Below are 25,929 nucleotides of genomic sequence, written 5' to 3'. Positions count from 1 at the left end.
CCCGCTCCCCTCCTCTTTCCCCTCCCCGCCGAGGGCAGCCGGCGCCGTCCCGTCCCGTCCCGGGACTCAGCGGCTCCGCTCCGCCCGCCGCGGCCGCCCCCTCCCCATGCGGGTGTCCCGGGTGGGCGGCAGCCGCCGGCTCTCCCCCCCGCCCCGGCATGGCCCGGCTCTCTGTCAAGGAGCACCTAGACGGGATCCTCTCCGACTTCGAAGGTGCGAGACCCCCCCACTCGGGGCTGGGTATCGGAGGGGGGGGATGATGGGGAATGCTGGGGCTGTGCGTCTTGGCAGGATGGGATGACCCCCCCGGGCTGAGCATCGTGAGGGTGCTGCGCTTCCCCCCACTCCGTGGGCTGGGTGGCGTGGGGGGATGCACTCCCCTCATAGGGGGCTGCGCATCGTGGGGGGTGATGGCCCACGGGGGCCGCGCGTCGTGGGGGGCTGCGCATGGGGAGGGGGCTGGGACGCCCCCCAAAGGACCGGGTATCGTGGGGGGCTGCGCAAGTTGGGATGCGCCCCGCGGCGCGGGGAGCTGGAATGTACCCGACGGGGCGCATCCTTGGGGAGCCCGGCGGGGTGTGCCCGGGGCGTGGGTGCACCGCCGGGGGGGTGCCCCGTGGAGTGGGGGGTGCGGGGCGGGGAGCTGCAGAACGCTCAGGGAGGGGGGTGGGGGGTGGGGGGGATGGGGTGCTTGTGTGCACTCCCCCTCCCCGTGTTCGTGCTTGTGCGTGTGCGCCCTCTCCGCATGTGCGTGCTCCCACCCGACCCGCGGGGGCTGTGGGGTCGGGGCCGGGAGCCCCCCCGGGGCGGCCCGGCCGTGGGAGGCAGCGGGGCGGGTTTGTCTTTCTCTTGGCCGCGATTATCCCCGGCCGCTTCCCGGAGGCCGCGGCGGGAGGGGCCGGGGCCGGGATCCGGGGCCGGGGGCGGGCGGGGAGGGGCGGGCGGGCGGCGAAACCCGACCCCGGGGCTGCTGCTGCCCTCGCCGGGGAGGAATGTGTGCACCTACCCTGGGCACCTTAACCCCGCCGCTGCCGGGCCGCCTCCACCCCCTGTCACCCCACACACACACACCCTGCCACCCCCCTCAATCCCTGCCATCCCCACACACACCCTGCCATGCCCCCACCCCCCACTATCCCCCCTAAACCTTCTGCTACCCCCCCCACCTCTCCCTGCATCCCTCCCAAACCTTCTGCCATTCTCCCACCCTCCTATCCCCCCCCAAACCCCTTGCCACCCCTCCCCCTCCATCTGCCCACTGCTGCCCCCCTCTGCTCTGCCCATCACTCCGGACATGGGTTGGGACAGCCAAAGGGATGGATGAGGCCATGACCTGTCACCAGGGGCAGGTTTGGGGTGATGGGAGGCATTTTGGCATGCCCCCGGTGGTGCCAAAACAAGAGATGGATGTGGTATGGGGGATGCCATCTCGGTGGCCCCATGGCCCCCGGCACCATGGCCAGCTGGAGGGGGGCAGGACCGGTCAGGGAGAGCTGTTATTAGCAGCGCCCAGGCCCCTGACCCCTGCCCAGCCCCAGGCACAGAGGTGAGTTGGGGAGGGGTTGGGGACGAGACCCCTGCTGCCCCACTGCCCCTGGCACTGATGGCCAAGCCGGGGCAGTGGCCATGGGGCCAAGGAAGAGGGGGGTGAGGGCAGCCTCATGCTGGTGTGTGCAGTGCCAGGGCAGGCTGGCACACGTGCCAGGATGAAGGGGAGCGGCGTGGGCCGTCCCCCGCAGCCTCCCCACCAGAGGCAGCCACCCGCAGCTTGGCAGCGGGGTGCAGCGGGGGCGAGGAAGGCTGCCCGGCGGGGGCCTGGGCCCCACACGCTCTCCCCGGGGCCAAGGAACTGGCTGCCAGTACCAAACGGAGCCACTTTGGCAGATCTGGCAGGAGCGTGGCTCCTGGCAGGGGCTGTGCTGCGGTGGGAGGGAGGGGGCAGCCACCCAGTGAAGGCACTTCCTGGTCGTGGGGGCTTCACCGGGGTCCTGGCAGCTCAGACCTGCCATGGTGGTGCCCAGCCATGGTGCCCAGGGGAGAGGGCCCCCCACCGCTGGCAAGCGCACGGCGGCTGCTCCAGCGAGAGGCTTTGCACCAGAGCCAGGTGCTGCGATGCCCATGGGGTGGTGGTGGGGGCCGTGTGGGGGCACATTCGCGCCAACAGCAGCCCTGGGGCTGCAGCGTGGGCTCGTGGTTGCCGTCACTGCTGCAAAGACATGTGGGAGGCAGGGCTGCAGCCTCCTGCATGGACTCTAACATTAATGCTGTGCGAGGCCTCATCATCAGTAGGCTTCAGGGTTAATGCCCTGTAAGGGGGCAGGAATCTCTCCAAGAATGGCGGTTTGTATGGATGTAGGGGGAGAGGGTCGGCCGGGGGGATCCGGTTACTCGGGGATGGATCCCTTACAGGGGGGAATAAAGCAGGCAGTGTGCTGTGGTGGGAGCCAGTGGCACTGGCTGGCCAGGTACATATAAACTGTGGTGAAAATGATAAAAACCGGGGTGAACAATGCAGCAGGGCCATGGGGCTGCTGGTGCTGAGCTGGTTTCCCATGCAGGACGAGCTCACAAACAGCCCTTTGGCACCAGGCTGCCTGGGGGGTGCCTCTGGGTGCTGGCACGGTGCAGCATGGCACAGCACAGCTGGGGGTCCGTGCACGGGGGGGTCAGCTGGGGAGGGGACAGAGCCTGGTGGGTGCCCTGCTGCAGGTGCCATCAGGTGCCACTCTCATGCCACCATCTCTCTCTCTCTCTGTCCCTAGCGCTCAAGAAGTCGTTTGAGGTGGATGGGGATGAGGCACCCGGCTCCCCACCCGTGTCCCTGCTGCCCTCAGGCACCGGCGAGTGCCGCCGGCCGCTGCAGCCGGGCCACCCACCCTGCTCTGGCACTGCTGCTGGCCCCAGCCCAGTTCCCAGCCCCGTGCTGTGCAGCCGGCTCAACACCAGTCTCTCCACTGGCCGAGCCAACGGCACAACCAGCACTGCCGTCACCTGTGTTACCTCCTTCCAGACTCACCGGGGCTTTGCCACAGGGCCAGGCAGCGACGGCGAGAGCCTCCGCAGCTCATCCTCCAGCCTGGAGAGCCCTGCACCCCCCCAGCCGCCAGGCAGCCCCCTGGCCACTGGCACCTACCTGAAGAAGGTCCCATCCCACAGCAGTGTCTTCCCAGCAGAGCTGGAGCGTCCTCTCCATGGGGCCACCACCAGCTGTGGCTCGCTGCCGGCACTGGACCTGCACATTGCTGAGGAGCCAGGGACGGGGACGTCCCCACCAGACCCCCAGCCATGGAGCACCCGGAGCCCTGCAACCCAGCCCCACACCCACCAGCCTCCCTCCTCCACCCTGGCCCCGTGTGATGGCACTGGGCTGGCCCCAGGGCTGCCCACGCTCCCCAAGGGGCCAGGGGAGTGGCTGCCACAGAGGTGGGATGTGGCCACCTGCACGCTGCCTCGGCCGCAGCTGAGGGTCAGCCTCAGCGCCAGCCCTGGCCCAGCCCACCGGCCCCCACCGCTCCCCCAGGGCCAGGGGGAGGCAGGCCCAGCCCCCACCACCCCGTCCCTGGGGAGGGCTGAGGGGCTGCCACCACCACCACCAGCGCCCCAAGCTGCCCCCTTCAAGCTGGTGTCCCAGCCACAGACGGTGCAAGTGAGCTCCCAGCCTGCCTTCCTCGGGGGACTGGTGCTGGTGCCGGCCCTGGGAACCCCAGCAGCACCCAGTGGAGCTGGGGCAACCCCCTCCAGTGCCAGGCTGGTGGGGCCGCGGGGACCCTGCACGGCGGTGGTGGCTCCCAACGAGGCTGCAGACAGTGGCTGGGCTGCGGTGACGCCAGAGTACGGTAGGACTCGCTCTTGTCCCCTCTCCCCACCAGGACACCCTTGCTGGGCATGGCATTGCCACAACCTCCCAGTGAGCTCCGCTGCCTCCAGCCACTCCAGCGCTGCTGATGCTGGGGAGGGTGGTGATGCAGGGCTGTGGGCATGGGGATGTGATGTGATGTGATGCTGGGGACATGGCCAGGATGATGCCCGCTGGTGCCCTCCTCCCCACCAGTGCTGGGGCTGGCGGGGCACATTGGATGCCGCTCAGCACAGTGTGGCGCGTAGCGGTGGGGAGGGCCACACGGCACAGAGTCCAGCACACCTCTGGCAGGGCTCCCATACCGCCTGGCTCCCAGGTGCCTGGCGAGCTTCCCGTGCTGCCTAGCACTAATCGTTTTCCCGGCGCGGGCAGACAGGTCGGGACACATGTGCCCCATTGGCAGCAGCACTGAGCACCGTGGCCCCACGCGTGCCAGCTATCGCTGTGATCTTGTTCCGCATCCAGCACTTTCTCCCCTTTTAAGCCTTGCCTTGACATGGGGATGGATCCTGTTCCTCCCTTCCCGCGGAGGCGGAGGAGGTGGCTGGGGGCCAAGGTGTGCTCAGGCGTGCTTGGCGCGTGCCTTGTGCTGGCGGGAGGATACAGTGCTTCCCGGCACAGCCATGCCCCCAGCTCCCACCGCACCAGCTTGTGTCTGTTCCTCAAGCATGGGGCAGGGGACACCCAGTGTTCCTCCTTCCCCACAGCTGCTCCAGGGAAGGCTGGAGAGCACCAGGGTGACCAGGAGATGGCTGCTGCCACTGGTGCTCCATGTTTAGGAGCTTGGGGCTCATTGTGCGTCTCGCTGGGGTGTCATGAGAGCCACCATCACTGGGCTCTTAAGTACTGACGCTGTCAAAGGCATCCATACATCTGCTCCGGGCTGGGGTGAATCATCCCCCAACAATGCCTGTGGCCGTGCTGCCCAGCCAGCCTGGCTGCCCTGCTGACCCGCCACTGCCCATGGCACTGGCTGGGGCGGAGGGGACAGTGCTCAGGGCCAAACTGGGGAGATGGGATGATGGGGACATGGGGGGGCAGTGCTCGGGGCTGAGCCGGGATGATGGGGATATGGGGGGGCAGTGCTCAGGGCTGAGCTGGGGTGATGGGGTGATGGGGGGGCAGTGCTCAGGGCTGAGCTGGGGTGATGGGGACATGGGAGGGCAGTGCTCAGGGCTGAGCTGGGGTGATGGGGACATGGGGGGGCAGTGCTCAGGGCTGAGTTGGGGTGATGGGGACATGGGGGGGCAGTGCTCAGGGCTGAGCTGGGGTGATGGGGACATGGGGGGGCAGTGCTCAGGGCTGAGCTGGGGTGATGGGGACATGGGAGGGCAGTGCTCAGGGCTGAGCTGGGGTGATGGGGACATGGGGGGGCAGTGCTCAGGGCTGAGCTGGGGTGATGGGGACATGGGGGGGCAGTGCTCAGGGCTGAGCTGGGGAGATGGGGACGTGGGTGGGCAGTGCTCAGGGCTGAGCTGGGGTGATGGGGACGTGGGAGGGCAGTGCTCAGGGCTGAGCTGGGGTGATGGGGACATGGGGGGGCAGTGCTCAGGGCTGAGCCGGGGAGATGGGGACATGGGGGGGCAATGCTCAGGGCTGAGCTGGGGTGATGGGGACATGGGGGGGCAGTGCTCAGGGCTGAGCCGGGGTGATGGGGACATGGGGGGAGGTTGCTCAGGACCAAGCTGGAGTTTGGCAGGGTGGCTGAGTGTGGTGTGCTGAGGCTGCGGAGTGGGGCGCAAGATGGTGGGCAGCATGCGGGCACCGGCTGCCCTTCAGACGACATGGGACTGGCGTGCGCTGCTCAGGCACAGTGGTTTCTGTGTCAGGAATAGGTGGGGATGCTCTTTCTCCTCTCCTGGGAGGCCACCATGGCCCCATGGTGGTGATGGCACCCACAGGTGGCTGTGAGGCAGTGTGGCACTCTCATTCCCACACCCTGTGGGTGGAAGCACCAAGCGAGCTGGCGGCCGCCGCGTTTCACTTCCACGCTGATGGGTCGCCCACGCAGGGCCCCGGGCGAGGAAGAGGAGGAGCAGAGGAGGAGCCGTGGGCTGCAGCCGCCCTCCCCATCTTGCACCCCAGGAGCCATTTGGCCCTGGTGACCAGCTCTCAGAAGCAGCAGCCCCGGCTCCGGCCAGCTTGCCCAGGTAGGGATGAACGTGGTGGCACCGGGCAGGGTGGCGTGCGGGCAGGGGGTTGCTGCTGCTGGGGCAGGGTGAGCCCTCCCATGCTCCAGCAGGCAGGCAGTGCTGCAGGGCGCAGGATTTTGCCCAGTGGTTCACTTCTGCTTCTGCTCACTGCCGGTCCCCAGCCCTGTGCTGCAGCTCCCGCCTATGCCACAGCCAGCCAAGCTGCAGATGGGTTTGTCACCACTGTCCCCTTGGGTCGTGCTGGGTGCTGGAAAAGACACCGGCATTTCTGGGTCATGCTCGGTCAGGCGGGTAGAGCTGTGGTGAGGTCCTCTCTGGTGTGGTGGGCTCCTCTCCCTCCACATCCCCAAAATCATCCCTTTGCCGGAGGGGCTGGCTCCCTCGTGCCCACCCACCCTCAAGCCTTTGGGACTCAGCGCTGTGCTCTCCCCATCCAGCTGTGCTTCAGCCGAGGTGATGCCAAATTCAGCACAGTGGCAAGCAGCTGGGCCAGGAGCTCCAATCCAGGCTCATCCTCTCCCAGCACCCTCCACTCCCAGAGCCTTATTACAGGCTTCCCTGGGGAACTGGCCAATTAGCCCCGCATCCGTAATTAAATCCATGGAGGAGACCACAGACCCGGGATTACTTGACTTGCCTGGAAAATAAGAGCATCTTTAATAAGTCCTCGAACAGGTCTGGCTGCAGGAGCCATTAGCCCTGGAGGTGCGTGATGATGCCAAAGAGCTTCCTTGTGGCTGCCCGGCTGCCAGCCATTGCTGCTGGGTCTTTATGGCAGTGAGGGCCAGGACACAGGGGGCTCTGGCCCTGTGGGAGAGGCGGTTGTGGGTGCAGCACCCAGCGCTGCCACGTGCCCCGCAGCTCTGCCCGACACTCCCTCTGGCTGTTTGTGTCTGCTTGGTGCTGTCGCCAGCATGGCACGGCATGAGGCAGCAGAAAACAGCCGAGCACCTGCATGGGTGCTGCATCCTGGGCAGCTGGGAGGGGTGCAAGCACCCATCCTGCCTGCACTCTGCCTGCGGTGACCGGCCACCCTGGGTGGCTCCAGGCAGCAGCTGCATCACTTGGTTCTGGAGCTGGCCTGGCAACAGCCAGGGTCTGGCAGGGACTGGGGTGGGGGGTGTAGGGCAGGCGGTGTCCGTGGGAGCAGTGGTGTGTCCAGGTGAGCATTGGGGGGGGTTCCCATCTCGCTGCCTGCCTGCAGAGCACCCCAGCTCTGCTGCAGGCAGCACCCTGCCTGCCCCAGGCAGCACCCCACCTGCCCCCAGACCCCCCCGCTGGGTGGCACCGCTATCACCAGGAAGTCCCTGGCTGTTTTGCCACTTCCGAGGAACACCCCGACCCACAGGGGCGCAGGGGGAGCTGGGACACGTGGTGCTGCTGTCCCCAACCCTGCCACCTTCCAGGGAATCGCTGCCCGGCTGTGCTCTTCCATCACTCCGGCCAGGCAGTGGGTTTGCACCCACCAGTGGGCACAAGGTGCTGGGTGCCCCCCCCCCAGCCCCCTGGCCAGGATTCTTTTACAGAAGCAACAGGCATGTTTGGCTGCATCATCTGGTACCCTTGGGCTGGACCCTGCCCATGTGCTTGTTGTCCCCAGGCTGCATGGCACATGGCTGCAGCCTCAGCAGGGCAGCTCAGCTCTCTCGGCAGCCTCGGCTGTCAGCAAGCTGCCGCTGAAGCCTCGCCGACGCCAAGAACCGGCTGGCACATATGTGGCTGGTGGGGAGGCTGCGGTGCGGGGGGATGCAGGCGCCATGGGGCACTGCGGCAGTGGGGCAGGTGGCAGGGCCACAACCCCTCACCTCGCCCCACCGTGTCTGTGCCACAACTGGGCATGGGTGCTGCTTGGGGAGCATGGTGCAGGGTGGTCCCTGGTGCCAGGGAGCCAGTGGGTGCCAGTGGGGATGGTACCCACAGCTGATATCTCCTGCTCCCCTTCAGTATCACTGCAGCCTCCCATGGGGGTGGTAGGTGCCACGGTGTGGGGAGCATCGCTGTGCTGGGGTCCCCATCTGCGCCGGCTTGGCTGGAGGCCAGCAGTGCCATGTGCTGGGCGGGCACATGCGGGCGGGCGCCTTCCCCACCCTGCCGGGCAACCAGCAAACTCGGCACAGGGGCTTGGCTGTGGCAGGGAGGGGGATGCGGGTGGGGAAGGGAGGGAGGGAGGGATGTTGCTGTGCTGGTCATGTGTGGGAGCGGCAGTCTCGCCGGAGCCAGGTTCTGTGCCAGCCAGGGGCTGGTGGAGGGGAGGGTGCCGGGCTGCGGCATTGATGGAGATGGGGACACTGATGGCGCCTGGGAGACCGCCCCAACCCTAGTGGGGTGCTGAGCGAGGGCACTGCGGCACTGAGGTAGGACACGAACAATGGCTGTGCTGGGGAGGAGGAGGAGGAGGAAGAAAGGGCTCTGGGGCCCCCCAGGCTGCCACACAAAGGGCTGGGGCACGCTCTGGACATGGTTCCCTGGGCAAACTCTGCATGTCCGTGGGGCTCAGGGTTGCGCCGGTGCCTGTGCTGGCCCTCCTCAGCCCCCAGGACTGCAGGCAGGTGCCCCTTGCTGTGGCAGGGGCCCGATGCCTGGGTACAATGTGGGGTCACACGTCCTGCCCCATGCCCGGTACACCAGGGCTGGAGAGGGTGCTGCAGGGGATGGCCTCGGCGTGGGTGACGATGTGGGATGGGCAAAGAGTGCCAGCAGCAGCTGTGGTGCCTGATGTAACCACCTCACAGAGCAACCGATGGCATTGCAGGGGATGGGCAGGGCTGCCTGGTGGCATGGCCACCCCGAGGATGTCATTACGGCACCTCCCTATCCCTCTCTGCCCACAGGGTGCCAGGGGGTGGGGGCGGTGTGCCCCGTTGCCATGCTGAGACTTACTGGCTGCCAGGAATGTGCTGGCGCTGCGTGCCTGCCAGGGCGGCTGCTGCTGGGGCAACAGTACTGGTGGAAGCGCAGGCACTGGGGAGGGGGGAGCAGTCTGGGCTCACCCGCCTTTGCCCATCCATGCAGGGAGCAGCCTGGAGCCCGAGGAGCACAGCATGGAGCCACCTGCTGTGCCAGAGGAGGAGATGCCCCTCACTGTGGCACCTGGCCCGGCGGGTTGCCAGCTCTTCGGTTACGTGGGAATCGAAGCCGTGCTCGACCAGATGAAAATCAAAACCATGAAGACGGGCTTTGAGTTCAACATCATGGTTGTGGGTGAGCACTGGACATGGGGTTTGCTCCTGGTTGTGGCGGGAGCCCTGGTTCCAATGCTGCCATGGGGGGGAGGACATTGTGCTTTTAAGGGATTTTAAGGGATTTAACCAGCAATAAATTGAAGAGGAGCAACATCCCATTCCTGATTATATAGTGATGCTGATGGGTGAGCTCATGCCAGCCACTGGGGTGCTTCCAAATGGGTACCGAGGTATTATTACTTCGGGGAATAAATGTACTGGAGACACAAACCAGAGCTATCTCAGCCTCTGGGAAGCTGCCAAATGGGTACCAAGCTGCTGTCATCCTGGAGAATAAATGTATTGGGTGGATAAACATCTGGGAAGTTCCCAAATGGGTACCAAGGTGTAATCGCCCTGGGGGAATTAATTTATCGGGGGGAACAAACCTGAGCTGCTGGCATCCCTGCAGGGCAGAGCGGGCTGGGGAAGTCAACGATGGTGAACACCCTCTTCAAGTCCAAGGTGAGCCGCAAAGCATCACAGCCTGGCCAGGAGGAACGCATCCCCAAGACCGTGCAGCTGCAGTCCATCACCCATGGTAAGGTCACCACCATGGGGTTGTGTCCTACCAACCCTCGGGAGAAGCAGGGGACCAGGGGGGTGGGTGTGGCCTCAGACCCCACTTTCCTGGTCCCCTGCTTCTCCCCAATGCTTGGTCCCCCTGATCCACTTCTCTGCCCCATAGTCATCCAGGAGAAGGGTGTGAAGATGAAGCTGACGGTGACGGACACACCAGGGTTTGGGGACCAGATCAACAACGAGAACTGGTAGGACACAACAGGGTGCAGCATCCCAGCTTCGTGGGTGGCAATTTGGGGTAAGGGTTTGAGCTCAGATGCCGTCCCCCAACCCCTCATCCCCAGCTGGGAACCCATCATCAAATACATCAATGAGCAGTACGAGAGGTACCTACACGAGGAGATCCTCATCACCCGCAAGAGGAAGATCCCAGACACCCGGATCCATGCATGTGTCTACTTCATCCCCCCCACGGGTCACTGGTGAGTCCCCAGTCACAGCACCCATGGGTGCTCCCTGCTTGGTGGTAGGGCTAGCCCAGGGTGATCCCAGGTGGTCCCTGGCAGGCTGCGCCCACTGGACCTGGAGTTCATGCAGCGGCTCAGTAAGATCGTCAACGTGGTGCCAGTGATCGCCAAAGCTGACACGCTTACCCTGGAAGAACGGGCAGAATTCAAGCAACGGGTGAGGGCAGGTCCCTGAGGGGCTCCCGGGGTGCCCTGTGTTGACCCCCAGCCCCAGCTCAAGCCCTGTATCCTGCAGATCCAGGAGGACCTGAAGACCCACGCCATCAGCATGTACCCGCAGGAGGACTTTGACCAGGACCCAGATGACAGGGCGCTGAATGACAGGATTCGGGTGAGTGACAGGAACTGGGATTGGGGATGCTGGCCCCTGGGGACCATGGTGGGGGAAAGACATCCCCAGGGGAGCCCAGCAGCACCCTGGGGCAAGGGCGCTTCTCTGTGCCAGCAGGAGAAGATCCCCTTTGCCGTGGTGGGGGCGGACCAGGAGCACCAGGTGAATGGCAAGCGGGTGCTGGGCCGCAAGACCAAGTGGGGCATCATTGAAGGTGAGGAGAACCCCTTGCATCCCCAGCCCTCCCCATGTATGGGGGGGGGGGGCACTGGGGGTGCGGAGACCAGCACCCATGGGTGCATCCCTGCCCTGGGAGGTGCTAAGTCTGGGGAGGGGGTGTGGGGTGGAGCTGTGCTGATGCTGTGGTGGTACCTGGAGCCTGCTGGGATGTGCTGCCCAGGAATACCCCCTGCCCTCCTGCCTGCACCCTGCCAGCCCCACTGCCTGCTCTCCCTTGCTTTGCAGTGGAGAACCCGGCGCACTGCGAGTTCCCCCTCCTGCGGGACCTGCTGATCCGGTGAGTGGGGGACAGGGCAGGGGGTGCCGGCATCCTGCGGGGGGGGATAGCAGGGTGGGGAGACAGTGACTTGATACTCTTCCCGCTGCTGCCCTGGGCAGGTCACACCTGCAGGACCTGAAAGACGTCACCCACAATGTCCATTATGAGAGCTACCGTGTGCAGCGGCTGAACGAGAGCAACCAGCCAGTGCTGAGCCCTCTCGATGGGCCACCCAGCAAGGGCGAGGGTGGCAGCAACCTCTGAGCCACCACGTCCCCCCCAAAGCTGCCACTGGACCCCCGTGGCAGTGCCCATCCCCTGCCCACCAGTGGTTGTGCCTGGACCCTGCCTGGAGTGAGAAGCCCATGCCAGTTTGGGGTGAGGAGCCCCACAAGAGTGCCTGGCTGCCCCGGGTTGGGTCCCCAGGTCTCTCGTCCCCAAGCTCCGCCATGGGCACAGGCCCTCTAGACCCTGTGCAGCATTAAAGGTCAACCTGGAGCCCTTCAGCCTTCGCCATCATCATCCTCCTGTTGGACCCCACCTTCTAACATGCCACCACCTTCCTGTACTTCTCCAGCCACAGGGACCATGGGGCGAGACCTCCCCCCCACCCAAGGGCTGCTGGGGTGCCCAGTGCCAGCACCAGATGGGCACCCTGGGGGAGCGGCGGTGCTGCCGGTGGGGTGCTGGTGGTGCCATGGATGGTCGGGGTGGGCAGGGTGCGGGTCCCCTCCTCATCGTCACCCCACCCACCCTGCCCAGTGACGGCAGCTGGTAAAGCCGGACTTTGAGCCACTTATCGGGTGGCAAAGGTGCCAGGAGGTGAGTGGAGTTGCTGGAAGAGGAGGTGCTGCACGGAGGAGTGGGGTGGGCCTACACCTGGCTGCTCCCCCCCGTGGTACTCCCCTGCTAGGGGCACTTGGCACTGGGTGCAGCCCCCCCAAACCCTCAGGCAGACCCTGCGGGTGCTGCCCCACTGGCTGCTGGCCCCGGCACAGCGTGGGAATAGGGGTGCTGGGGTGGACCCTTCAGTGCTCTGGGGGTGTGTGAAAGGCCCTTTGTGCCTCCCGCTGTGGTGCCAGGACAGTAGCATGCAGCAGCTCCCTGCCCCCCCTACCCCAGCCCTGCCGCAGGGCTTGGCATTGCCACAAGTGCCAGCACCCTTTGCCTGGCCCCACGTTAATAATCCACCCACACACACCACTACTGCCACCAGCCCCCAGCAGCTGCCCCGGTGAGCCGTGCCTGACAGCGGTGGCAGTGGCAGCAGAGCTGGGGGTCCTTGGCACAGGTGGCTCAGGGGGCTGGCAGCTCCCTGCTCTTTGCCCCACCCCTCCATCCCAGCACCCAGATAAGAGTGGCTGCCGGCAGCACCCGTTTCGTGACGCACAGTGTGGGTGGGAGAGCTGGCCGGGACCATGGCTGTGGTGACAGTGAACCTCCGCACTGTGACCTCCCGGGTGGGCATTGCCCGACTCTTTGCTGTTGTGCTGTCCTGCATTGCCTTCAGCTTGGTGGCTTCCACAAGGCATTTCCAGGGTCCCTATGGGACGTGGTGCATGTTCACCTGGTGCTTCTGCTTTGCTGTGACGCTGCTGGTGCTGGTGCTGGAGCTGCTGGGGCTCTACCCCAGGCTACCACTCTCCTGGGACGACTTCACCTCGGCTTTCTCCGTGCTGGCAGCATTGATGGTCTTCACCACCTCGGTGGTCTTCCCCTCCACCTTCATCAGCAGCCCCTGCAACAACAGCACGTGTGCCCTGCAGGCCGTGGCCACCGCTGCCTCCTGCCTCTGCTTCCTTGCCTACGCCCTCGAGGTGGGACTCACCCGCACCAAGCCAGGGGACATCAGCAGTTTCCTCTCCACCGTGCCTGGGCTCTTCAAGGTATTTGAAGCCTATGTGGCCTGCCTCATCTTCTCCTTGCTGGATATGTCCATGCTGGCTACCCATGATACAAAAGCTGGCCTGCAGTGGTGCGTGGCCGTCTACTCCATCTGTTTCATCATCACCCTGATCATCATCATCTTCACCATTGGCCGGTGCCTCGCCTACATGCCCTGCCCGCTGGAGAAGATGCTGGTGGGCTACAATGCCCTGGCCCTGGTGATGTACACCACCGCCACCGTCCTCTGGCCCCTCTACAGCTTCAGGCAGACATCTCGCCCCAACCTCTGCGGCACAGACTGCTGGTGGAACAAGCACCTGGGGGTCACCTTCCTCACCATCTTCAACCTCATCGCCTACTTGGTGGACCTGGTCTACTCCACCAGGATGGTCTTCATCAGGGCACCTCCCTAAGGGCTCTGGGTAACCCTAGTGGGGTAAGGGGTGGTGGGACGCAGCTGGATGCTGGTGTCGGTGTGGGGCTGCCAGTGGAGCTGAGGAAGAGGCCAGATGCCTCGGAAAGCTCCTTCTCCCCATGCCGGAGCACAGAGCTGCAGGGCGCTCCAGGAGGTGTGCTCAGGCCTGTGCCCCACAGGCTGCTTGGCCAGGGGGCTGGGCTGGGGGGGAACAGGGTGCTCCTGAAACCCTGGAGATGGGGAGGGAGGGGTGTTTGGGATTAAATTGGGTCATTTTTCACTTGCTTTTGCCTCCTCTTTCTTCCGCTTCCCGGCTTTCTGAAGGATCCTCCCCAGTGGCATGGGAGGCTCAGGGGTGAGAAACTGGGGGCCACCAGCAGCATTGGGGGGATACTGGCAGTGGCACAGAGGGGCAGTGGACTTCAGCAAATCCCCTTTTCTCCTCCTTGTTGACTCAGCATGGGAGTGAAGCAGGGCATGACCAGGAAAAAACCCAACCCGGATGCCTTTGCCTTGGCACCTGCACAAGACCCTGCCAAACGGGTTCGGGAGGAATGTGACTGCTGGGGGGGCTGAGCCCGCCAGGCTGTCATCACCAGCACCACCTGGTCCTCATCACCACCTCTGTCACCCCAGCAGGACCCCTGCTGGGTTTGGTCCTGGCCATGCTGGCAAGAGCCCCATGCCTGCTGTTTTACCCTTTGGGGGCTGCCAAGGAGTCCCCTGTCTGGGGGGACGCAAGGCAGGGGGGGTGTGTCACCTGCTGCCACCAGAGCTTGGGGTGCTGAGACATGTTAATGGGATGACAGTGGCACCACAGGCCAGTATTCAGGAAGAAGGTAGCAGAGTGGTGCAGGCAGGGGAAGGTGTGCCCAGCAGGCAGAGCTCTTGGCACAGTGCTCTCAGATGTAGGGCGGGTGCCCTGTGGGGCACCCCAGTGGCTTTTGGGGCTACTGTCCCCAGCCCACACTGCTCTTGCCTTGGCACTAGCCACAGCCTAGGGCCATCCCCGCCACCCCAGGGCTGCTGGGTCCAAGAGCCCAGCCAGGCACAGCCATGGGGCCATCCCCACCACGTCAGGGCTAACTGGGGGCCACAGAGCGGGATCCCGATCACGAGATGGTGCAGACCAGCTGCCACAGTGGTTGCACTGGCAGAAGGGGGCAAAAGAGCCTGGACACAGCCTTGGACACTGCACGGCACCCATGGGTGCCACAGTGCCTGGGCAAGTGGGACCTCTGTGCCCTGTGCTGGGGCCACCACGGTGGCAGGTCCCAGCACTGCTGGTGATGGCAATGCCAAGGGCCACTGGGCAACCTTGTGGGTGTCTCCTTCGCTTGGTCCATGTCCCCACAGTGGCTGTCACCCCATGACCGTGGCACCCTGGCACCCAGTGGGCAGCTCCCCTGCACCCCAGGCAGTGAGGCCAGAGTGTGCCGTGGTGCAACACTGGCATCGAGCAGCATGGCTCAATCTTCACCCTCCGGGCAGTGTCATGGGAGCCACTCGCAGCCTCCGGCAGAATTTTTGGAGCAAATAAAGGGAAAGCCGCAGGAGCCGGGTGCATTCCTGCCCAGCACTGGAGCGCGGCTATTTTTAGTGTCCAGGTTGATTGAAATTCATGGAGAAAAGAGGCAGGGGAAGTGCAGTGACGGTGGCAGCTGTCGCCAGTTATGAGTTGTGGCGCGTCATGCTGGTAACGTGTTCCGCCCCGGATGGCATACAAGCAGTGCTGGCACATGGGATGCGGTGAGGTTGGGGTGCAGGAGGCCGGGCAGGCAACGGGGTGCAGCATGGGAGTGGGTGGGTGCAGGAGTGGGGGTGCAGAAGGAGGTCTGAGGGGCTCCCAGCTCCCTGCAGCCGGCTGTGGGGGGAACAACCCAGCGGGAGAGCCTGTGCCTGGGGGTCCCATCGGGGGTCTGCGCCTGGGGGACACGCTGGGACATCTCCGAGCCGGGGCACACGGCGGCTGCCGAGCCCCCAGTGCCGGGCTGTACCGTGCCGGGGGAGCCCCGGTGCCGGTGCGGTATCGGTGGGGTGCAACGCCGATGCCTCTGCCGGTGCGGTGGGGTGCCGGTGCTGATGCCGATGCCGCTGCATTCCTCCCCCTAGGGGTCGGTGTGTCGAGGCGGTGCGGGAGGCGGTGCGGGAGGCCGCCCGCTCCTGCGCATGGCCAGGGGCTGCCGGGGCACGGCGGTCGGCGGCGGGGAGCGGGCACCGGGCACTGCCGCGGGCCCGGGTGAGTGCGGCCGGGGCGGGGGGCGGCGGGCGGCGGGAACCCCGGCCCCGGCCCCGCGGGGGATGCGGCGGAGCGGGGCGGGCGGCGGGGACCGGGCGAGTGGGGAGCGGGCGGCGCAGCCCGGGCCGGGGGGACCCCGCCGCTCTTCGGATAACGCCCGCTTGTCCCGGTAGCACGGATTCCCGCCCCGGGCAGCCCCGGAGCCCACCCCCGCCCCGAACGGGCCGTGTCCCCTCTGCCCCCGGGGCAGCCCCGGACCCCCCGGGCCGGTGTGAGGTGCCCCGGTACCGGGATGGGACAGGACACGGGGTGCCCTGGCTGTCCCCCGGGTGTCCCCTCCCTCACCGCGCCCTTCCGCGTGCCGGGGCTGCCTCTGCCCCCCGGCCCGGGGCGGTGGGGTCGCGGGGCTGGGTGAGGAGCCCCCCGAGTGGGCTTACGGCTACCTGGCACCAGCACCCAGTCCTCTTCCCTGTCAGCAGGGTGCTCCTGCGTCCCCCAGAGTTGCTCCTGTGTCCCCCAGTGCCCCCAGGGATGCCCCTGTGTCCCCCAATGCCTCTGTGCCCCCAGGGGTGCCCCTGTGTCCCCAGCTGGACAAGCTGCTCCCAGACAAGACCCCCCCCCATCTGCCCCTTCCAAGGCCTGATCCTTTGTTCAGGATGACTGCTTGGAGGGCTCACACCTCCTTTCTGCCCCGTGCGACTGGGGGCCACGGCCAGAAGCCCCCTGAGCTGCTCCGTTACTCACCCTGAGCATCCCCAGCTCCAGCTGGAGCAGGGGCCAGGAGGACGAACAGCAGTGCTGCTAGCTGGGATGGGTGCTGGGCTGCAGCCCCAGGGTGGGTGCTGGCCAGGCTGGGTGCTTGGAGGCAACCCTGGGGGAGAGGGGGGCTCCAGCTCCAGCCCAGGGAAGGGATGTCCCACACCAGAGATGTGACCATGGGTGTTCCCTGAGAGCAGCCCCCTGGGGCAGGCCAGAGCATGGGTGCCCAGGGGTGGATCCCTGTGAGCATCAGCAGGTCGGATCCCATCCCAGCACCCCTGCAACCCTCTCGCTGCACTGGCCACCATGGTTGGGTGTGGAGGTGGCACCCCAAAGGGATGACACTCTCTTTGGGGGGGATGTGTGCTCCAAGACAGCTGGCTAGGAGTGTGGGTGTCTGTCTGGCAGGGAAGGGGTTAACGCCATGGGGGTTTCGGGATGCCAGGGTGTCCCCAGCCGGGTACACCCAGGCTACTCCGCACACTGGTGACCTCACGCCACTGCCATGGCAACGGCTCATGAAGTCACTGGTCCTGAGAGCAGGGCAGCTGCCTCAAGTGTGAGGTGATGGAATGGGAGTGTGGGAGGCTGCCAAGCACCGTTCCCCCGCTCTCACTGCAGCCCCCGGGTTCCCCCAGAATAAGCTGTGCCCCCGCCAGCGCCGACACCTCCACCTGACCCCTGCCCTGCCTGCCCTGCCTGTACCACCATGCTCATCAAGGAGTACCGCATCTGCATGCCGCTCACTACCGAGGAGGTGAGTGGGGGACAGTGGGGCACTGGGGCTGCCTGTGCCCCCAGGGCTGGGCAGAAAAGGGAGGTGTCAGTTGGGAAGAGGGGTGCAGAGGTGGGGGGATCCCTGAGACCCCATCCATGGGTGCTAGGGACAGCTTGGCTGCAGGGGACCCACCGATGGAGGGGGCTGTGGGTACAGGACCTGTACCCACAGCAGTGGAGCGCCCAGGGACAAGGTTCCTGCCCAGAGAGGGGCTGGGGGACACTGCAGCCCCCTTTGCTCTCCCCTCATGGCATGGCTTGTGGCAGGGACTGTCTGCCTTGGCTGGGCCACCGAGGTGTGCTTTGGCCACAGCTGTTGGGCTTGGGATGCTCCATGCGAGTGCTGAGCCATGTTTTGGGGCACAGGCAGGCCGACATCCCATCCCTGGGCATGGTGACCTTGGGGCACAAAGCCCAACAGCAACACCAGGGGCTGCTCAGGGGCAGCCCAGTCCCAGAACCACAGGATGAGCCGGCAGGCGAAGGGCACTTGGGGTTTGGGTGCCCGTGGCACCGCAGCGCTCGGGGCAGCGGCTCTGATGGGGAGCACAGGCTCAATCCCTGCTCCAGCAGGGAGCCCAAATCCCCGTCGGCAAACAGCAGCAATAGGCGGCAGCTGGCAGCATCCCTGGCCGAAGGTCACTTGTGAGCGCCTGCTGCCAACGGGGCCATTTCAGGGAGCAGGGAGCTGTGGCCATGGTGTCCACACCAGGCAGCACCAGCCCTCCCCAGGCACCAGTTTTATGTTTGCACCTGGGGAAGGTTTTCAGTTAGGCAGAGAGGAGCGATAAGATCATGCTGGTGGTTAGGGTGATGAATGGGATCTTCAGCAGAACGCTAAAACACTTATTGCGTGGCCACATCATCGAATACACACACATCCATATACATCTCTCTCTATATATGTAAGTTTTCCCAGGCTTCCAGGTCACTTGCTGAGCAGAAAGCATCCAGGCACTCTGAAAGGCACTCAGATCCCAGGGAAGAGCAGGGAGGGAAGGATCCAGCCCTTGCCCAGGTGCTGGAGCTGCCCAGGGGCAGGGGGGTTGAAACAGGGTGCCTCAGGAGACCCTTGCCTGCTGCATGACTTGGAGTCTGTCACCCCTTTGCTCCATGCATCAGTTTCTCCTCTCGGTGGTGCAGCTGGAAACCTGTTAGCCCAGCAAAGAGGAGCCCATCCTGGCGCTGCACTGGCAGCCAGCTCAGCTGGGAGGGTGTCAGGGCAGGGGATGGCAGCACTGAGGCCAGGCGCTATGGTTGCAGTACCGCGTGGGGCAGCTTTACACCATCAGCAAGCACAGTCACCAGGAGAGCGAGAAGGGCGAGGGCGTGGAGGTGGTGAAGAACGAGCCCCATGAGGACCCCGTCCACGGCCCTGGCCAGTTCACTGAGAAGCGTGTTCACCTCTCCAGGTGAGGCTGTGGCTCTGGCAAGGGGTGCTGGGTGGGGAGGGCACCCCGGCTCCTGGCAGGCTCTGTGGGGCAGCACCGTGGGGGTGCGCATTGGGGTGGCCCCATCCATCCCTCCAGAATTCCTAGGGCGCATCCTTTCTAGGTCCTTGACATCCTGCAGTGTGGCTGCACCCATCTCCCAGGGGTACATCCATCTTTGGGGGCTGCACCTGTCTCCCAGGGGTGCACCCATCTTTGGGGGCTGCACCCAACTTTGGGGGCTGCATTTACCTCTCAGGGTGTACCCATTTCCTGTGGTACACTTACCTTGGGGGGCTGCACCCATCTCCTGGGGTGCATCCACCTCCCAGGCATACACCCATCTTCAGGGGCTGCCTCCCAGAGTGCACCCACCTTCCTAGGGGTGCAACTCTCTCCAGGGGCTGCACTCATCTCCTGGGGTGCATCCGTCTTCAGGGCATGCACCCATCTTGCAGGGGTGCACCCACCCCTGAAGGTTGCAACCCTTTCTGGGGGCTGCACCCCCCTCCCAGTGGGCACCCCATTTCTGCGTACCAGTGGGTGCCTCAGTGTGGGGCTGGGTGGGGATGCCCAGGCTGCTGCTCAGCCCATCCCTGGGGATGTCCCCGCTTCCCCACGCACAGCCCCAGGTGCCCGTTGGGCATCAGCTGGCACCTGGTGCTGCTGTTGCCGCGTCCCTGCTGCCAGCTGTGGCACGCACTGGCACAGGCATAGGCTGCTCCCCCGCTGGGGTGTCGCTGGCGTGAGATGGGCTATTTTTAGCTGTGGCGCTCCCGATTCCCCTCTCAGGGATGGTATTTATAATGACTGCAAATTAATCAAAACCCACCTCCTGTCTCCCCTGGGGGCCTGATCCTGCTCTCAGGGCGTGGGCAGCCACAGGGTGCTGGGCAGGGGAGCCTGGGGGCAGTGGGGTCACCATGAGGCCCTGGTCCTGGAGAGTTGGGGAGTCCTGGGGAAGGGGTGGGGGTCCCTGGGGAGGTGGTAGGGGACCCTCGGAAAGGGGTTAGAGAGTGCCTGGGGAGGAAGTGAGGGTCCTGGGGAGAGGATGGAGGCACTGGGGTAGAGGTGAAGGTCCTGGGGAGGTAGCAGGGGTGTCTGGGGGTGTCCTGGGGTGCAGGTGATGGTCCTGGGATGCAGATGAGTGTTCTGGGGAGGTGGCGGGGTGCCTGGGGTGTGCTGAAGTACAGATGAGGGTCCCTAGGAGGTGGCAGGGGCGCTTGGGGGAGTGCTGGTGTGCAGATGAGGGTCCTGGGGAGGTGGCAGGGCTGCCTGGGGGGTGCTGAGGTGCAGATGAGGGTCCTGAGGAGGTGGCAGAGGTGCATGGGGGGTTACTGGGGTGGACGTGAGGGTCCTGGGGAGCAGGTCCCTGGGGTGGGGATGGGGGTCCCAGAGCCAGGGCCATGCTGTGGGGGTCGGCATTCAGTGGAGCAGGGCTGGGTGGCACTGGGCAGGGCTGCGCCTACCGGCTGTATCCTGCCCTGAGTGGAGCCCCCTGCCGCTGCGGTCCCCCACAGCAAACTGCCGAGCTGGGCGCGGGCAGTGACCCCCCGCATCTTCTACATCACGGAAAAGGCCTGGAACTACTACCCCTACACCATCACTGGTGAGCCCCGGGCAGGGCGTGGGGACAGGCACCCAGGCACTGCCAGGCACCCTGCCCCTCTCCAGTGGCAGTGGTGGCAGCGGTGCGCTGCCGGGAGAGCCTGGCCGTGGCTGCTTCCTGGTCTCACAGCTCCCTCTCTCCCCCTTGATGCCACCTGGTGATGCCACCCTGTGACACTGACGTGCCATGGTGTCCCTGCAGAGTACACGGTAAGGAGGTTGCATGGGGGGACTGGGCCACTTCCCCAGCACCTGGTGTGGCTGGGGACAGAGCAGTGGGGTGGGTGTCCCCTGGGGGTGGGTGTCTCTTGGGATCAGCATCTTTAGGGTGGGCATCCCTCAGAGTGAGTGTCCTTGGGGATGGGCATCCATTGGGGATCAGTGTCCTTGGGGCAGGGTGTCTTTTGGGTCCTTTGGGGTGGTCATCCTTGGGAGTGGGCATCCCTTGGGACAGGCATCCCTCAGGGCCAGCTGATGGCCGCTCCCTGCAGTGCTCCTTCCTGCCCAAGTTCTCCATCTACATCGAGACCAAGTACGAGGACAACTGCGGGGACAGTGAGAATGTGAGTTTGTGCTGCAGCTGAGACCTGGCAAACTCATTGGGGGGGGGCACACGTGTGTGGCTGGTGCCTCTCACACTCCCTCCCCTCCCCAGATCTTCCACAGCGATAAAATCCTGGGCAACCACGAGGTCTCCTTCCTGGACATTGCCTTTGACGAGATCCCTGAGCGTTACTACCGCAGCCTGGAGGTAGCACGGGTGGGGATATGGGGGAAGCTCCCCAGGTTAATCCCTTGTGCCCCATCCCCGGGGGGGTTCACAGCCCTGCTCTGCCCCCACCCCAGGACCCCCGTTTCTTCAGCTCGGCCAAGACAGGCCGGGGACCACTGCGGGAGGGCTGGCGCCAGCACACCAAGCCCATCATGTGTTCCTACAAGCTGGTGAGCGTCAAGTTCGAGGTATGGGGGCTGCAGACGCGGGTGGAACAGTTTGTGCACAAGGTGAGGGGGGTGCCAAGGCCTGCGGGGGGAAGACTCTGGGGGCAGTGGCAGGATGCTGACCCCCACGGTGCTTTGCAGGTGATCCGGGACATCCTGCTGATCGGGCACCGGCAGGCTTTCGCCTGGGTAGACGAGTGGTGCGGTGAGTCCACGGGGCCACCCTGGCACCACTTGTGAAGGGGGGACATGGTCCCTGAGGTGGCCCCAGACTCCCAGGGTGGGACGGGGCTGCGGGTTTAACTGCCGATGCCACTAACCCCCCAGGCAGCATCCTCTCTTCCTCCAGCTCCCCTGCAACCTGCTGCCTGTGCTCGCTCCCCCTTCCCTCATGCCTACCTGCGCTCCTGCATGCTACCCGCTCAACTGCATGCCTGGGGAAGGCTTGGCTGACGCATGGGGTGGGGGAAAAGAGTCCCAGCACCCCCTGCCTGCACTCCCGGTCTGGCAGGGAGACAAACTGCAGGTGGCTGCTGCATGCGGACACGGGGATGGGAACCGGAACCCCGGGTGTGGTGATGGCCAGCAGTGGGTGCCAGCAGCAGGCGCGGGGCCATCCCGGTGAGTGGCTCTCTGCCTTCCAGACATGTCCCTGGAAGAGGTCCGGGCCTTCGAGACTCAGATGCAAGTGGCCACAAACCAAAAGCTGGGGAGCCAGCACCCCTAATCCCTGCTGCAGGGTCAGCCTTGCCACATGTTGCCTGCAGGGGACGGAGACCCCAGACCCCGCCACGCTACCTGCAGGCGGGTGCAGGCAGCGGGGCTTGTACTTGGTGCATGCCAAGCCCCCCCTGCACCCCATGGCAGAGGGTGCCCCCGCCCAGCTGCCCTCCCCATGCATTCCCTGCCTGCACTGCCTGGGCTGTCTGTCCATCCCTTCCCTGCTGCTGGCTGGGCTGGTGCCGGGGCAGGGGGCTGGCTGCACTGCCCAGTGTCCTCTTCCCTGCCCGTCCCCTTTTCCCCAGCCCCGTCCCCTTCCCAGCACCCGGCTTGGCAGGGGGGAAGTCAGTCAAAGGGCACACACTGCCCCGGGATGACAGGGTGCAGGACACGGCCATGCCGAGCAGCCCCAAGCCCGGCTGTGCTCGGCAGGGATGACAATGGAGGAGGTGCGGTGCTATGAGCGGAAGACGCAGGAGGCCACCAACGAGCTTATCGGCCTGGTGGCACCCACCATCTCAGTCAGCGAGGTGGGGCAGCCCACAGCCACGCATTCGGCCCCTGCCAGCGCTCCCTCCACCCCACTCAGCGACGAGGCCCCCGATTTCCTCGCTCCCCCCAAGACTCGCCCACGCAAGAAGTCAGCACCGGAGACCCTGACGCTGCCTGTGCTGCGGGAACGCGCCAGCGCTGAGTGATGCTGGCAGAGCCATGCCGTGCCACCACCCCAGCTGGACCGTGCCCACCCCACCGCCCACCACAGCCCTTCCAACAGGTGCTGACCCCAGGGAGGGACCCGCCATCAGGGCACAGGGAGCCCCCAGGGAGGTACTGGCCTCCCCAAGCCATTGCGGGTACCCACATGGGACATTGCCACCATCGCTCTGCCAGACCTGCTGGCTGCACGGGCAGGGGACGCCAGGCCTGTATGTGCTCCCGGCAGCGTCAGGCGATGCTGCAAGGGCCAGTTTGCCCAGCACTGCCCACCCCGGTTTCTGCAGGGGCTGCCAAGGCTGGTGAGCAGTGGGGCGGCAGCAGCCAGCCAGTGCCCACGTGCCACAGCCGGGCTGGGCACCAGTGCCAGGCTGAGCAGCTGCGGGGCTTGTCGAGCAATGCTGAAGCACCAATGGCACAGGGACACAGTGCGTGTGACAGCCAGGTGCCCGGGCTGGGGGTCCCCGCAGGACCCCAAGGGCTGCACAGCCCTGTGCATGGCAGGTCCCACAGTCGGGGTCCCCTTTGCCATCCCTCTGGGGGCCGTGGCTGCCCTAGTGGGGCTGGGGCAGGCTCAGCCCTCCGTTCTCTTTAGGAAAACAAAGGCCTTTTCAGAAATAAAAGCACGAGACCTGGCTGCTGGCGGTGGTTTATTCAGCTCCAAGGAGGGGTGCCATGCCTATGCCATCCCTGTGCCAGGGCGCTGCATCCCTCGGGACTATGTGTGGCAAGGGATGGCCGGATTGCTGATCCTTTTACTGTGAGGGTGACAGAGCAGTGGAACAGGCTGCCCAGAGAGGTTGTAGAGTCTCCTTCTCTGGAGATATTCAAAACCTGCCTGGACGCAGTCCTGTGTCCCTGCTCAAGCAGGGGGGTTGGACAAGATGATCTCTAGAGGTCCCTTCCAACCCCTGCCACTCTGTGATTCTGTGATCCTGGGATGGGAGATAGGGTTCTGGGATGGGGCAGTGGGGGGCTGAGGGTCAGCTTGGCAGGGCAGGCAGGACAACACTGGCTGTAGGGGGGGGTCAGCCCAGCCCTGGGACGATGTCCCCAGCTGCACTGGTGGCACTGGGCTCCCCTCCCTGCCAGCCCTCGCCGCCTTCCAGCTCCTCAGCACCCGGCACAGCTGATGCTGCCGGCCCCAGCAGGGCAATGTAGTAGGAGCTGCAGTAGACTGGTGCCTTGTTGGGGCTGGAGTAGACCTGCTCAGGCCGGAGCGAGGCAAAGGGGTTGGCAGCATAGCCAATGATGTGTGTCTCGAGCTCCACCAGGATCTGCAGGGAGGACTTCAGCTCCTGCTCGCTGCCAGGAAAGGGGGAGGATGGCCCTGTTACTGGCCAGCTCTGCTGGCACACTGAGGGGAGCGGGACCACGCTCACCTGTAGACGGTGAAGAGGACAGGCAGGCGGTAGTCCCGCAGCAGCAGCAGTGTGGGCAGCCAGCCTGCCAGCAGGTCCGGGCAGGCATGGAAACCTATGGGGACACAGTGGTGAGGGTCCCACCTCCTTCCCATCTCATCCCAGCCCCAGGGAAATCCAGCTCTAGCAGCACCCATTCTGTGCTGGAGACCCCCATGGGGTGTGATGACATTGGCAGTGGGGCTTGGCTGCCCTTAGCAAGGTGGGTCCCATGTCCCCACCAGCATGGGGGGCACCACTGGCTCTGGGTCCTAGGCTGAGCCACTGCACCAAGACCTGAAGGCAAGGACCCCCTTTGGGTCAGGTGGGTGACACAGGCAGGACACTGAGTGCCTGGGAGGGGGATGAGGCAGCTGAGCCCCAGGGGGTCACCCTGGCTGCATGGGGTGGCTCATTGCAGCTTGGTGCATGGCCACGGCAAGGCCTGGGCACATCCTGAGCACACACCGGTGCCAGGGCACTTGAGATTTGCCCTGTACCCTGCTGGGGACATCCCACTCCAGGCAGTGGGGCTGGTGAGGGTCTAGGCCCCTCCACAGCATAGGCACTCACCTGGGTGAAAGCCCACCACCAGATCAGGGCGGGTGGCCAGCTTGGTCTCCACATGGCTTTCCCAGAAGTCGTGGTACAGCCCCTTGTAGCTGCTGAGATAGACCCTTCCCTGGGGTGCTGGCACAGCCAGGGGTGGCCTCATGATGGGTCCATCCACCACATCCACCCCCACCATCACCACCTCCACGCCCCAGTGCCCCGGGAACATCCGTGTCAGCTCGTCGTAGTCCGTCAGCCGGGCATTGAGGGTCTCAACATGGGATGCCCCCACCACGTGCACAGTGAGGGCCTTGGCGAGGGGGTCAATACCGAAAAGCCGCAGCCCCAAGCCAATGGTAAGCGGCCGCGAGTGGAAGTCAGTGACCAACCGCCGGACGGATTCACGCAGCTCCTCATCCTCCGGCCGAGGCTTCCCCGCATTGGCCCAGAGGAGGGTCATGTACCGCCCAGCCAGGATAGTGCCCAGCTTCTCCTCCAGCTGCCCCTGCATGGAGAACCAGTCCTCCCAGCCCTTCACATCCCGGGTGGGTTTTGTCCAGGTCTCTGTGGGGAAGGGGATGTCTCCTGGGGGGGCGTAAAGAGAAGTGTTGGGGGTCACAGAGGCCCCACAGCCCAGGCTGCCCATCCCACCCAAGCTGCGGGGATACTGGACCCAGCTGGCAGGGGCTGGAACCAGGAGGAGTGACCCCACATCATGGGTCCAATGCAGCGCAGGATGGGGGGTCAGGCAGGCTTGTGGGGAGGGACACACAGGGTGGGAGCAGCGTCCCCTTCCCCACCTGTGAAGATGAGCCACTCCACCAGCCGATCCAGGGCCACTAGCTTCAGCTTCTTGCAGAACTTCTTGTGCAGCGGCCAGTTGGCACGCTGGCACGCCAAGCCGCAGTAGTACACGTTCTGGCACCTGGGGAGAGGGGCAGCGTGCCCAGCTGCAGGCTTGGGGGGGCAGGAGCCAGCCTGCTGAGCCTGGCTCCCTGCCACTACCCCCCAGGGCTGCGTTGCTGTTTCAGGGGTGCCCTGCAGCTGGAGGTGGGCATCGGGACCAGACACCCCCGGCTGCACTCAGCCTCTGGGCTGGAACTAAGGGGATGGATTAAGCCCCTTGCCATGAGACCACCTCCCCATTCCACCATACCTCTTGCATCGCCGGAGGCTTTTGGGGTCAGGGAGGGCATCAGGGAGCTTCTTGCACTCAGCGCAAAACTTGAAGGTGTCCTCCATCTTCTGGAACATGTCGAAGTAAGTCCGGATGCCAAAATCGCTGCCACTCTTCCTCCCATCCATAGCAGACCTGGAGACGTCGGGGGGGTGAGCAGTATCCAGCCCATGCTGCCCTGCTGCCTCAGCGAGGCTGAC

At 65.2% G+C, this 25,929-nt stretch overlaps 4 protein-coding genes across 12 annotated transcripts in view; 3 read left to right on the top strand and 1 right to left on the bottom strand.

Moving 5' to 3' along the window:
* SEPTIN12 (septin 12) lies at window positions 1–11,613 on the top strand. 5 transcript variants are annotated; one of them, XM_075105951.1, is made up of 11 exons: window positions 1–213; window positions 2,763–3,836; window positions 9,025–9,213; window positions 9,646–9,774; window positions 9,922–10,003; window positions 10,100–10,237; window positions 10,322–10,439; window positions 10,518–10,613; window positions 10,731–10,827; window positions 11,079–11,130; window positions 11,232–11,613. In XM_075105951.1, the coding sequence occupies exons 1-11, from the start codon at window positions 159–161 to the stop codon at window positions 11,374–11,376; spliced, it is 2,175 nt and encodes a 724-aa protein (XP_074962052.1). In that variant the 5' UTR covers window positions 1–158; the 3' UTR covers window positions 11,377–11,613. The 5 variants fall into 5 exon arrangements, with proteins under 5 accessions (XP_074962052.1, XP_074962051.1, XP_074962055.1 ...); XM_075105950.1 differs by having other exon boundaries at window positions 10,728–10,827; XM_075105954.1 differs by lacking the exons at window positions 1–213; window positions 2,763–3,836 and adding an exon at window positions 5,573–6,009 and having other exon boundaries at window positions 10,728–10,827.
* Window positions 11,614–11,815: 202 nt separating this feature from the next.
* On the top strand, window positions 11,816–13,693 carry MYADM (myeloid associated differentiation marker). Its single transcript, XM_075105956.1, has one exon. It carries the CDS (start codon window positions 12,531–12,533, stop codon window positions 13,410–13,412), a length of 882 nt encoding a protein of 293 aa, XP_074962057.1. The 5' UTR covers window positions 11,816–12,530; the 3' UTR covers window positions 13,413–13,693.
* A 1,825-nt stretch (window positions 13,694–15,518) lies between these two features.
* Window positions 15,519–23,235, top strand: LOC142062857 (cytoplasmic phosphatidylinositol transfer protein 1-like). Of its 2 annotated transcripts, none has more exons than XM_075105976.1 (10): window positions 15,519–15,653; window positions 17,051–17,169; window positions 18,453–18,601; window positions 20,140–20,228; window positions 20,430–20,437; window positions 20,719–20,790; window positions 20,883–20,978; window positions 21,074–21,229; window positions 21,308–21,371; window positions 22,319–23,235. In XM_075105976.1, the coding sequence occupies exons 2-10, from the start codon at window positions 17,122–17,124 to the stop codon at window positions 22,582–22,584; spliced, it is 948 nt and encodes a 315-aa protein (XP_074962077.1). In that variant the 5' UTR covers window positions 15,519–15,653; window positions 17,051–17,121; the 3' UTR covers window positions 22,585–23,235. The 2 variants fall into 2 exon arrangements, with proteins under 2 accessions (XP_074962077.1, XP_074962076.1); XM_075105975.1 differs by having other exon boundaries at window positions 15,543–15,653; window positions 17,072–17,169.
* A 7-nt stretch (window positions 23,236–23,242) lies between these two features.
* MSS51 (MSS51 mitochondrial translational activator) overlaps window positions 23,243–25,929 on the bottom strand; it is a 3,853-nt gene continuing 1,166 nt past the window's right edge. For 2 of the 4 annotated variants that reach the window (XM_075105973.1, XM_075105972.1), the window contains 5 exons: window positions 25,709–25,864; window positions 25,353–25,477; window positions 24,574–25,137; window positions 23,983–24,076; window positions 23,243–23,905 (listed from right to left, as the gene is read on the bottom strand). In XM_075105973.1, coding sequence (XP_074962074.1) covers window positions 23,629–23,905; window positions 23,983–24,076; window positions 24,574–25,137; window positions 25,353–25,477; window positions 25,709–25,864 — 1,216 coding nt within the window. In that variant the 3' untranslated portion in view covers window positions 23,243–23,628. The remainder of the gene's footprint in view (window positions 23,906–23,982; window positions 24,077–24,573; window positions 25,138–25,352; window positions 25,478–25,708; window positions 25,865–25,929) is intronic. The other 2 variants (XM_075105971.1, XM_075105974.1) reach the window with 2 other exon arrangements.

Source organism: Phalacrocorax aristotelis, chromosome 10 (assembly GCF_949628215.1).
Source record: "Phalacrocorax aristotelis chromosome 10, bGulAri2.1, whole genome shotgun sequence".
NCBI classification, from domain to species: domain Eukaryota; kingdom Metazoa; phylum Chordata; class Aves; order Suliformes; family Phalacrocoracidae; genus Phalacrocorax; species Phalacrocorax aristotelis.
This window is presented reverse-complemented; position numbering and strand designations above follow the sequence as displayed.